At 41.3% G+C, this 11739-nt stretch overlaps 1 protein-coding gene across 3 annotated transcripts; it reads right to left on the reverse strand.

The window, feature by feature from the left end:
- Positions 1 to 253: 253 nt before the first annotated feature.
- On the reverse strand, positions 254 to 7732 carry LOC121437336 (SLIT and NTRK-like protein 4). Of its 3 annotated transcripts, none has more exons than XM_041637209.1 (3): positions 7701 to 7732; positions 7202 to 7303; positions 254 to 3576 (listed from the first exon to the last, which is right to left on the reverse strand). In XM_041637209.1, exon 3 carries the CDS (start codon positions 3524 to 3526, stop codon positions 1016 to 1018), a length of 2511 nt encoding a protein of 836 aa, XP_041493143.1. In that variant the 5' UTR covers positions 3527 to 3576; positions 7202 to 7303; positions 7701 to 7732; the 3' UTR covers positions 254 to 1015. The 3 variants fall into 3 exon arrangements, with proteins under 3 accessions (XP_041493143.1, XP_041493144.1, XP_041493142.1); XM_041637210.1 differs by lacking the exon at positions 7701 to 7732 and adding an exon at positions 4440 to 4522 and having other exon boundaries at positions 7202 to 7653; XM_041637208.1 differs by lacking the exon at positions 7701 to 7732 and having other exon boundaries at positions 7202 to 7653.
- Positions 7733 to 11739: the final 4007 nt, after the last annotated feature.

The following is an 11739-nucleotide window of genomic DNA, read 5'->3' on the forward strand; positions in this document are numbered from 1 at the left end:
TCATTTTAATGTTTTTTTTTTCTTATCGCAATTTATACTTACTGATAAATTTGCTGTGATCAGGAATATAAGTCGGGCATATTAAATACATATTAAGGAGTACATGTTCTCCTATTTAGTATATAAAGTACTTCATAAATGTGAATTATGTTACAAAAATAGCTTTGGGTGCGCTCACACGGTAAGCACTTTGCTAATTTGGGACAACCTTTAAGGATTGTGGGTATTTGACATAACTGAGAACAAACTCTTGTTTAATTTGAGCCATGTTTAATTCTGATAAACATCATATTTTTCTCTAGATCACCACAAATGCTATGCAACTCACATTGATTTTTTTCTCCTTTAGGATTTTATATATAGACAGGTAATATTTAAAGTGTTCAAATTTATTTTATAGTTATGTAATGCATGATATATTTTAAACAAGTATTTGCACAATTTAACATTATAAATCCAGCAGTTTCAAGATGCAGGCCATATATTTTACCAATTTACAAATACTATCAAATGTTCTCTCTTTGCATGCTTGTTTTGTACACTTTTCAGGTAATCTTTACACAGAGTTGTTACAATGCCACAAATCAAGAAGGGTTATTCCAGTTTCACCAACTTAATCTACGTGCAAGATGAAGGACCCAGCTGAGGTACAAACACTGGTACCAGTTTTCTTGAGTTTGCTTTACAAAGCAAAAAGAGACAAAGGTTTTGTATCAGAGTACAAAACTGATTTGCCTCTTAAGGTTAAATTCAGTATATTATATTTATAAAGCATCCCTTTGGCAATAGAGTTTGCAGTATCCCCACAGGACTCCACAGTATACGTTTTATGTAGTAAAATCTATTAAAGAAAGTCTCTTCTACTTGACACATCTTTAGAGCTACAGTTAATCAGATGCCCTTGGAAACACCTGCCTCTATGCCTAATGATAATATAGTATTTGGAAATTAGAAGTCAACAAAAGGCACTTTCATCATTAAATAATGTCCTCTGTATGAAGTCGGATTACATGGCCTATATCTTATTCAAAGCTGTTTGCTCCTCAAGGACCTGTAGGTAGTCAGGGGAACTCTGAAGTTTTGCCTTCAGTTCAAAATACTCACTCTTCCTTTGTTCCACAACAATTTTGCTGTGGTTACCACCTATCAGTGACTTCTTGTTTTTTTTATCTTGTTTTTCTGGATAGCGAATCTCAAAGCCACTGACACCAATGCTGTTATACTCCTTTTTGCTTTCAAGAAAATTTTGAATAAACACATTGGAATCTCTGCTTGGGAATAGTTCATCCAGCTCATCAATTGTGCTCAGTCTCTTCCTGGTATCTACATGCAGTAAATCTTTGTCTTTGTCAGCAGCATTTCTCATCATGACCTTCTGCCCCGGAGGATCTGAAAACATGAACCCAGTTTCAGACTCTTTCAGGCCACAGCTGTGACTCTTGCTCATCTGTTCTATGGTTTGTGGAATGAATGCTTCTGTGCTCTGTCCATCTTTTTTATTGGTTTTGTGGTCATGCTTCCTTAGTTGCAGCTGCATGGAGCCACACTCAGGATTCCCCAGACCTTCGTGCTTCACTGTGGGTTTCTTGTTGCGTCTCAGCACAAAAACAAGAAGGCAAAATGCAACAAACACAGTTAAAATGAGGACCACCAATATGCTTAAGATTAAAATAGACAGAGGCACTGGACCCCCTGGAGGACTTCGAATGGGACCCAATGGAGTGGTAAATGTAATTGCAGGTGGAGGGCTTGTGAATGGTGAAGATGGCTTGTTTAAGAGTTTAGGACATAAGATTTCATTTTTGAGGGACTTCAGTTCAATGTTGGCAAACTGAACAGGAGTCTCACATTTCAGTTCTTTCACAACAATCCCATCATTTAGCTTCTCTAGCCACAGCTTTAATGCTACCAAGTCACAAGTGCAGTCCCAAGGGTTGCCCTCCAAATCAATCTGGGTAAGAGACTGCAACTGATCAAGGACTCCACTGACAGGTAAGTACATGAATTTGTTGTTCCTCAGGTTCAGTCTAGCAAGGGGTGCTCCAGAGAAAATGTAAACTGGCAGGCTTTTTAAGAGATTGTTGTTCAGGTACAGTAGCTGCAAATTGGGCATGGAGTCAAAAGTGCCTGCTAAGATTTCCTTAATCAAATTGTATTCCAAATACAGATACTGCAGGTTGTGAAGGCCTGAAAATATTTCAGGGTACAGCCTTTCGATTTGGTTGCCATTGAGATAAAGCCTGCGCAGATTGGTAAGATTGTGGAACACTTCACCTTTGATCACTGTGATTTGATTGCTGCCTAAATGGAGCAAATCCAGTCCTTCAAACTCCGTGAAGTCTGAAATGTCCACATCTTTGATGTTATTGCCATTGACATGCAACTTCTTGGCATTTAAAGGTTTTGGTATCAGTTCAGACATGGACTGTATATTTTTCTCCTGGCAATTCACACTCAGTCCTAAATCAGAAGGATGTGTTTTGCAAAAGCAAGGTGCTGGGCAAGGTGTAAGAGGAGGCACTCTTGTTTGGTATGACACAATTTGACTGAGATTTCGGTTGGAGAGGGCTTTGCCTGCCACTATTCCAGAGATTTTGGAAGGATTTGTTGTTTTGGGTGGTTTGGTCACTAATCTGTGCAAGGTTGTTTGAGTAGTGTGACCATTTGGAGTAGTGAAGCCATTTTCCAGTTGAGATGGGGGCAGAATGCGAACGTCAAAATCACTCCCTGTGCCCATGGGGCATAATTCTTGCTTGTTGGTTTCCTTTAAAAGCCTTCCATACAAGTCACTGGGAGTTTCACAGATAGCTTCTCCTATGTAAATGTTATATGGCATATTCTCCAACCAAGCCTTTAGAGGCAACAAATCACAGCTACAGTTCCAAGGGTTATCTTCCAGCTGCAATTCAACAACCCGGCCAATATGTTCCAGAACTCCAATATAGGGGAGTTTCTGGATTCTGTTTCCTCGTATATCCAGATGGGTTAAAGATGCGAATCGAAAAATATTATCAGGAAGGAACGAAATCAGATTGTCATTAAGAATGAGAACTTTCAGTTTGTGGAGCTTATTGAAGGCTCCTCGTTCAATATACTTGATTAAATTGTAGTCAGCCTGGAGATACTCCAAGTTCTCTATGCCAAGGAAAGTGTCAGCTCGGAGAATCTTTAATTCATTGTTGTTCAAGTGCAACTGCTTTAATGCACTGAGCCCAAGAAAGGCTCCTCCCTCAATGTTCTGCAGCTTATTATTTCCCAAATGCAGAGAAACTGCATGTGAAAAATTCACGAATGTATTTGGATAGAGAATATTTAAAAAATTGTTTTGGAAATTGAGGTGATAAAAATTAGACCAAGGTGGTTTCAGCTGGTTTGGCCTGTAGACTGAAACCTTCTCACAGTTGACATAGAGCACATTCTCTACTGACACGCAGGAACACACATTGCAAATTTCCACTGATATGTCAGAATCAGTATTTGTTGAAGAAATCAGGGCTGACACAATCAGAAAGAGCCAAAGAAACATCTTCTTGCAATCAGCAAACAAATCTATGCTTCTGAATAAAGAGAAATAATCTAAAAAATAAAAAGAAAACAGTTTTTCAATGATCATTCCTTGAAAAATATATGTGTACTTAAATTATCTCATTGTGAATACATGGCTACAATCTCTAGCATTGTAATTTTTAAGGAAGCCAGATTTGTACACCACTGAACAGTACTTTATATCTGTAATTTGTGCATGTGTAGAATATACAACAAATGGTAAGAAAAGAGACTTTAAATTATACTTACATGTTAATAAATTCAATTTTTAACTTGAACCACCAAAATTTGCCCTTAAGCACTAACCTAGAGCTTGAAATTTGCAACTAAAATGAATATACCTAGAGCATCATTCATTTCATGTCCTCTACACCACAAACATACCACAATTGGTTTAAATCTATTCTCTAGGTTTCTGCTAGAAACTGAAATTAGTTAGAGACCATAATTGAACTCGGATTTCAGTGAAGGATGGCAGTGGGAGGACTGGATTCCTTTAAAGAAGACAGTTAAAAGAGCTACATGGAATGTGCCCTGGAAAGAAATTTGTCTGCGTTTTGGTACTTAGGTAAGCACATTGCCACGAATCAGTTAGCTCATGTAATCTGCTTTCAAAAGCACAGGTGACCCTATGGGGTTCTAGAAAACTGGAAGATTAATAAACAGCACCTTCTTTGCTGTCTGTCATTTCCAAAATAGAGTTAAAATGTTTTTTGTTTTGGGGTCCCTGGAAGCAGAAAAGGAACCAGCTTATTCTTGCACTGCTCAGCTGATTTCCAGGCAGAATTTCCACCCACCAGAAATGGCTTTTTTGCCTGTCTGGTCCTTTCCTGTTCTTCACTTGTCAGTTTGAACCCAGTCTCTACAGACCCCTTCATTTAAGCGCATATCACCTTCGCTTTGGTCACAGCCTGTCACTGCTGAGGAAGAGGAGTCCACATGTCACAGTCCTTGGGCACAGTCCTTGGGCACAGTCCTTGACAGAAGCAGATATATTCAATTCTAAATATTTCAGTTCCAAAACACCCTCCCTAAAAGATAACTTCATGTCCCTGCCTGTAAACAAATGAAGAATTACTTCTTGCAAGAGTTTAATGGCTCAAAAATTAACCCTTTGAAGCCAGCCCCATAAAAACCTGTGTGCACACACACATACGCGCGAGGAAGAAAGGGAGGGAGGGAGAGAGAGTTTCTGCCTCATGGAAAGGAAATTAATGGAACACATATGGGACACAAACAGTATGCATTTTATCATTTTACTGATGCAATTTTAGGCTTGTGAATCTTTCCAGTAGTGAATGGGAGGAAGCTGGCTTCAATTGTCATATGATCACCACCAAATATTAATTAAGTAAATAAATTCCTCAGCTAAACAATGAGAAAATGGGGCAAAGAAAAAATGTGTCACACAAAAAATCTTTTTTTCTTCTTCTCCTTTTCCTCACAAGGAATCAGCTAGTGGTAAAAATCAAATGTGACTCAAGGTAGACAATCATTCGCCAAGATCCAGGAAGGCTTTCATTTTAAGAATCTAGCCAGCGTCACGGAGATGCTATTTGTTTGCCATATAGGTGGGCATTTCCTTTATTCACTGTTATAGCATGACTGTCGTTGCAAAAAGAAGTCATAATTTTTTAAGCATGACATCACCCAAAACAACTTCAATTGCAAAATCAAAATTTCACTTGGTCCTTTTTGCCTTGTGTTGATGTAGCTTTCAACAGCTATTTTAGTTCAATTGAGTCATTTCTTGTTCCCAACCACCCCCACCCAAAAACAAAGAAACCAAAATGCAACCAAACTAAAAACAAACAAAACACAAAAAGCAAAACAAAACAAAATAAAATTCAAATAACCAGAATTCAGCACAAAAGCATAACAGATGTGAAAAATATATGAAGCTGCCCTCTTATTAGTAATTTCTACTTTAAGTAGCAAAGGGAGTGGGGGAGGCGCAAGGATGAGCTAGGAAGTTCCCAAATGCAATTCCAGTGAAACAGACTAAGCCAAAAGCAGCTGGATCAAACAAGCAAGGCAGAGTCAGCCCACCAAGGAGAGCCCAACAGGCAGTGATAGGGCAATAGATACTGAGAGCTGGAGAACTGTGGAAAACGAGGTTAGAAAAAAAAAAAAGAAGCCAGGAAGAGTAACCATAAGGAAAAGAGATGCCATTAATATATTCTAAAAATCGTGACAAACAGCAAAAATACACACCAAGAAGAAAAAAAAAAAACAGCATGTAAACTATGGGTTGGGAACCCCAAACCACCTCTCAGGCTTCCAAGAGAGTCGGATTTGCCTTTCAGCATTTCCATCTCTTGGTGATGCCTAGCAAGACCTTCAGCTCCCTAGGCTGCCCAGGACTGCACAAACCCATCATCCACCAGAGTGCCGCTCCTAGCGCTCCATGCCCAAGCGGAGAAAACGAGCCTGCAGAGTGCAACCCACTGCCAAAGGGGTCAGCAAGTCGATGTGGCACCATAGCAGAAGACATGAGAAACCTTAGCTGCCCCCTCCCTGAGAACCGAGGTGGGGGTAGGGTGGGGGAGAACAGTGGAGAGCCCGGCCATTGTCGCCCCCATTGAGCGCTAGCTTGAGCTGGAGGCGACGGATGGAGGGGCCACTGGCGCGTACCGCAATGTTTTGCCGCATCCTGGTGCCCAGAGTAGGCGCGCAGCCCCCTCCTGGGTACCCTGCCTGAGCAGCAGCCTCTCAGGCTGGGTGGCACGGGCGGGGGCGGGGTACTGTGCTCGGTGTCGCGGGGGCCTTCAGTCCCGCTGTGCACACATTTCTCCGCGTGCTCCCATCCCACAAGAGGTAGCTGCTGGAGTTTTCTTTGGCCTTTCTAGATCCGGACATGCATTTGGTGTGCAAGAAGAAGAGATGACTAGTTCAGGCCAGGAGGGGTATAGCACTGGGGCATCAAAGACCCATTTGACACAGTCAGAGTGACTCTATAGTTCTGTTCCCTCGAGCTGTGGCCGGGTCATTGCACCCTGCCACCACCTGCCAAGCCAGCAATAGGATCCTGTTCACCCACCCAGGCAGAAATCAGCTCAACATTTAGAAACCTAGCAAAGTGTCGCTGTCCGGCTTTGCTGGGCTCTCAGAGTTACCCACAGGCTCTTCCACACATATTGCCTATCTTGCTGAGTACCAGCAGTCTCCGAGCAGTCCTCCGGCCACCGCCTGAAAAACCACATCCAAGTCCCCACACAGTGCCTGAGAGTAGGACACTGAGCACAAAGCCCAGCCCAGCAGAAGCCCCGACAGCTCACAGTGCCACAGACCAGGACACTTTTCCTGTTGCCCAGGCTCCTCCAGGGGCAGGGATGTTAAGGAAACCAGGATTCTTTCAGCCCTCTAGAACAAGAGATCACGCCATGGATAGGCAAGTGGGAGGTGTGTGTGTGTGTGTGTGTGTGTGTGTGTGTGTGTGTGTGTGTGTGTGTGTGTGTGGTGTTGGGGGTGGGGGTTTGTCAACGTTTCCACTTTGTCTACTCAACGGACCCCAAACCAACACGACTCCAACTAAAAATAATAAGATACCTGCTTCCCTCTGAGCGCGCGCACATGCACTGTGCCAAGCCCAGCCTGGAAGAGGCTGCGCGCCTTTCCTTGGAGCTCGCACAGCCCGGACTAGAAATTTACTCACCTCTGGAGCCCGAAGTCCTGTAGAGGGCCCACCGCGTTCCGGCTCACTCCTCAGTTTCCGCGGCGGTCTCTAAGATATCGGGATCCAGCTTCTTGGCGCCCGCTTGCCGGTCAAAACCAACGAACAGCCTTTAGCAGGCAAGCAAGCGGGCAGTGGCGCGCGCGCGCACACGGCCAGACACCGCGCGCGCACCCAGACTCTCGCACATAGGCTGCACCTTTACTTACACGCGCCCGAATCTCCGCCCCCGCCTCCGCCCCCTGGCTCTCACGCAACCCTCCCTCCGGACACCCGAACCACTTCGATCTGGGCTCATTCCTGAGCCGCTTGACCCTCCAACAGAAACCCACACTTAAGTCCTTTTCTACCCACGCACTGGGAAAGACAAACGCTTTTCTTCCGGTATCCACCTCGTCTTTTGCCTAAAACATCCCCTAGGAAGGAGCGACCCTGATCCCCAGGCAATGGAACCCTAGTTTCCTAACGCGGTTGCACTAACCTCCATCACCCTACCACATAAGCACACTCGAGTCCGTTCTCTTCCTCCAGCACACTAACAAGGAAAGGAACGAGCGCGCGCACGCGCTCGCGAACACACACACACACACACACAGAGAGAGAGAGAGAGAGAGAGAGAGAGAGAGAGAGAGAGAGAGAGAGAGAGAGAGAGAGAGAAACATACACGAGGTGTTCCGCTGAGAGAGCAAACAAGAATCCAGGAGGATTGAAAAGAAATTTTGGAAAGCCTGGGCTGAGGAGGTGGAGTGGGGGCTGGGGCAGGGGACGGACATTAGGGTCTTCAAATCTACAGTGGAATCGAATAATTCCAGAGTAGAGGGATGAGTCAACAACAATGACATTGAAAAGCACCAGTTGTACTTTGGTTTTCTATCGTGGCTATGGTACCTTTGGCTAATTGTCACCAGGCAGAACAGGGGGCTCTGGGACTATTTCAGTAGCCAAGGATTCTGGATGGAGCCTTCTTGGGACTAATTTCCTGGATCCAGTGGTGTTCGCACTCCCCCTACCTGTCTGTGCGTGAGGGACCAGAAGCTTTAAGGTAAAAGTGTGAGGCTTTAGCCCAAAGTAAGCTTATTTAGCAAGGTTAGGAGATGATTTAATAATTCTATGTATTTTAAAACTCCACAGGCCTTCAGCTAAAAGGCGTTAAGTAGGAATTTAAGGAGCTAATGGCAGGGGACAGGGGATTAAGGGTAGAGGAAAGAGAGGTGTGGGACAGGGAGAAATGATGGGTTTGAAACTAAAGGGGAAGGGAAAAAGGAAATAGAAAAAAAAAACGGGGAAAAAAGATGCTTTGGCTACTGAGCATGCCCAGTTTCGAGCTCAAGCCCTATAACAGAGGCATTGTGTGCATTGCACTTCTCCGGGCTTTGGAGGTGACCAGGAGGAGACTTTGGTTGGGGGTGGCCAGGGAAGGGGTAGATGGGAGTCTTTAGGGAGGGGGTGAAGGATATATGGTTTAGGCTGAACAAAGGGAACTGCTAAGAGTGAAGAAGCAGCGAAACACTAGGGAGATAGAAGAGGGAAAATGATTAAGAAGAGTCACTTCTTTGGTACCCACTTGCCTATATTAATGAGACTTTAGCATCCGACTGTCAAAATCTAAAGGTTGCAGATCTCAACCCTAGATAATCTACATCTCTTGTTCCTAAAGATTAATATTTGCACAAGAGAGTAGGAATGTCCTGAGGAAGAGCTAATTTTCAAACCAGTTTCTTGCAGATTGACAATTTAGTTAAAAAAGCAAAGGGACCCAGGGGAGAAGGAAGGTATCAGTTATGTTGCCTGCACACCTTTCAAATATTTGATTTCTAAACAAGAAACTTTGATTTTCCTTCTTTCCCTTAATTGCTATTTTGTAGGTGTTTGGCTAAGAAAAAAAGTCTCTCTTTACTTTCTGGGTGAAAAATGACTTTAGGTAAATAGGTCCAACTTATAAATGAGATACTTTCCCCTAGAGTTTTGAAAACCCCATTCTTTGCCATAATTCCATTACAACTTTCAGACCTATTTCTTTGAGATCTGTCCTCTGCTCATTTCACTCACTCAAATCTCAGTGTCTCACGCCACAGTCCAGCATAGCCAGTATCCAGAAATGCTTTTGATTAAAAATGATAAATTCATTAAGCTGAAACTAGCAAAAGTTTTGAAATCAGAGTTGTTAGATACCTGAATTCCCAAAGTTAAACATTTTCAGTAATTGGTTGATGTCTAAGGCCCGAAATCTTGGAAAACAAACAAACAAACAAATAGTGGGCAAAGGATTCATGATGCTACTTTCAATAATATCTTACCCTTTACATTATATAGATTTCTGTTTCTGTTTTCTTTATTAATTTTTGTCATTTCATGAAGCAGCCTTCAGTTTATATTCATGCAAATGCAAATCTTAGTTGAACACATTATGTTTAACAGAGATGCATATACATTATTTACATATTTTAAATAGATATATGTGTGTAGACTTATTTCTTCACAAAACTTCATAAAGAATTCTTCCTCTAATAACACTCTCCATTGCCTTGATTTTTTATTGTCTTATCTTTTGAAAACAACTTAGAGGCAGAAATTGAGTGGGCAACAAAGGTAAAATTTGTCATATCCATTGTGAAACCCACTATGAAATAGTGTAGCTTAAAGAAATACTAAAGGATCAGTCCAAAGCAACATGTGTAATGGTGTGTCTTCTCTCACTGATGTGAAATCTGTCTTCTACATAGGTAACAGGTGCAATATGTTGAAAAATTCCTCCACTGTTGTTTATTTGAGCAAAACAGGTCAAGAGCTCAAATTTGCGTTAGATATCATAGTGCAATTTAGAACTGGCGATGGCTAACAAAACAAGTTGGCATTTTATTTTAAATGCAAAGAATTCAGGAAGTTACCATGTACTTTATCAGGCTAGGTGAATTGTTTGTCCTTTTCTATAAATGTTAAAAAGATTCAATAGAATGAACAATTTTGGACAGAAAATATAATGCGAGTTTCAAGTACTGAGGTATCTCAAAAGGCCAGAGTTGGACAGTAAATATCAAATTATTTAAATGCCCAAATTTATTCAACTTTTGAAAGTGTTCTCAGGCTTAACTATATTTAACATCGATAACAAGGGAAAGTTTTGTTTTACACAACTATGGCGAGAGAAATTTGAAAGCAAAAGCATCTAGAACACTGATAAACTGCAATTAATATTACTACTTAGGCTGTATTGGTGATAGATATTCAGTTCCCTAAAATGAAGCTTTAAAATGACATTTTTTCTACTTAAAATGTTAAACATAACAATAAAATAGAAGTAACAGTTATATGCTTTGCGTTTCTTTTTCTTAAGAAGTTATTTAAAATTGAGACTTGGATTCCTGCAGTTGCTTTTCCACTTCCTAGATGTTTGGGTAGTACTCAGGTAAAACAACAGCAAACTCAAAGAAAATTTAGGTATACAGAAAGAAATCCATATAGAAAATAGAAGTGCTAAGTAAACTTTAGTACTATTGATGGTAATTAAAAAAATAGAGTTGATGCCCTTCATGAAGTACAGAAATTCAAATATGCACTGTTTTTTAAGCTACCTCCCTTATTTCTCCAAATGTTGTACTGAATATAATCTTATCTTTATAAGAGTACTTCCCATAATATGATGATTTTCACATATGTTATGTATCTCTCACTGAGGACAAACAATTTCAATAGGAATTTAAATGAGATCTTTAGTATCTTGAGTTCCAAACAAAGTTTCAATTATTAAAAAACAGTAAGTCTACATGAATTTAATGCCAAATCATGGCCTTAAGCACTATCATTTCACTTTTGTAGCATTCCTCAACTTTCTGCCATCACATTTTTACAATCTAATCTTGTAACATGAACGGGGCAAGGCCTGCTTACTTGTGTTTCTGCCTTGCCCGGTTCCCCACAAGTGTTTAGCCCCAAAGAAAAATCATACATAGGTCTTGGAGAATTGTCTGTATTCCGTCAATCATGTTATAAATAAACGCTGATTGGCCAGGCAGGAAATATAGGTGGGAAAACCAGATAGGAAGTAGAAATGATGTAATGAGAACAGGAGAATTCTGGGAAGGAGAAAGTTGATTACTTCCACTCCTGCCCAGACCGCCGAAGCAGCAGGATGTGATCTGCCTCACTGAAAAAAGGTACTGAGCCACATGGCTAACATAGATCAGAAAAATGGGTTAATGAAGAGGTGAGAGTTAGCCAGTGAGAGGCTAGAGCTAATGAGCCAATCAGTTTATAATTCATGGAGACCTATGTGTGATTTCTTTGGGGCTAAACAGTTGTGAGGAACCTGGCAGGACAGAAACCCCCAACAACAACAAACAGAACCCACCATGTTACATAGTCTTAATTTTGGTATGCAGATACAACAAAGCATTAAAGTTAATATGAAATATTTACTCTACATAATCTGGTATTTTAGCAGTTAAGAATTTGGCAATTCTTATTTCTCTAACTGGAACAGGGGAAAAACATTCATAACTAGTTAATAATCTGGGAAGGGA

Source organism: Microtus oregoni, unplaced genomic scaffold, assembly GCF_018167655.1.
Source record: "Microtus oregoni isolate MIOR12 unplaced genomic scaffold, Mior012 000052F_000, whole genome shotgun sequence".
In the NCBI taxonomy this organism is placed as follows: Eukaryota; Metazoa; Chordata; class Mammalia; order Rodentia; family Cricetidae; genus Microtus; species Microtus oregoni.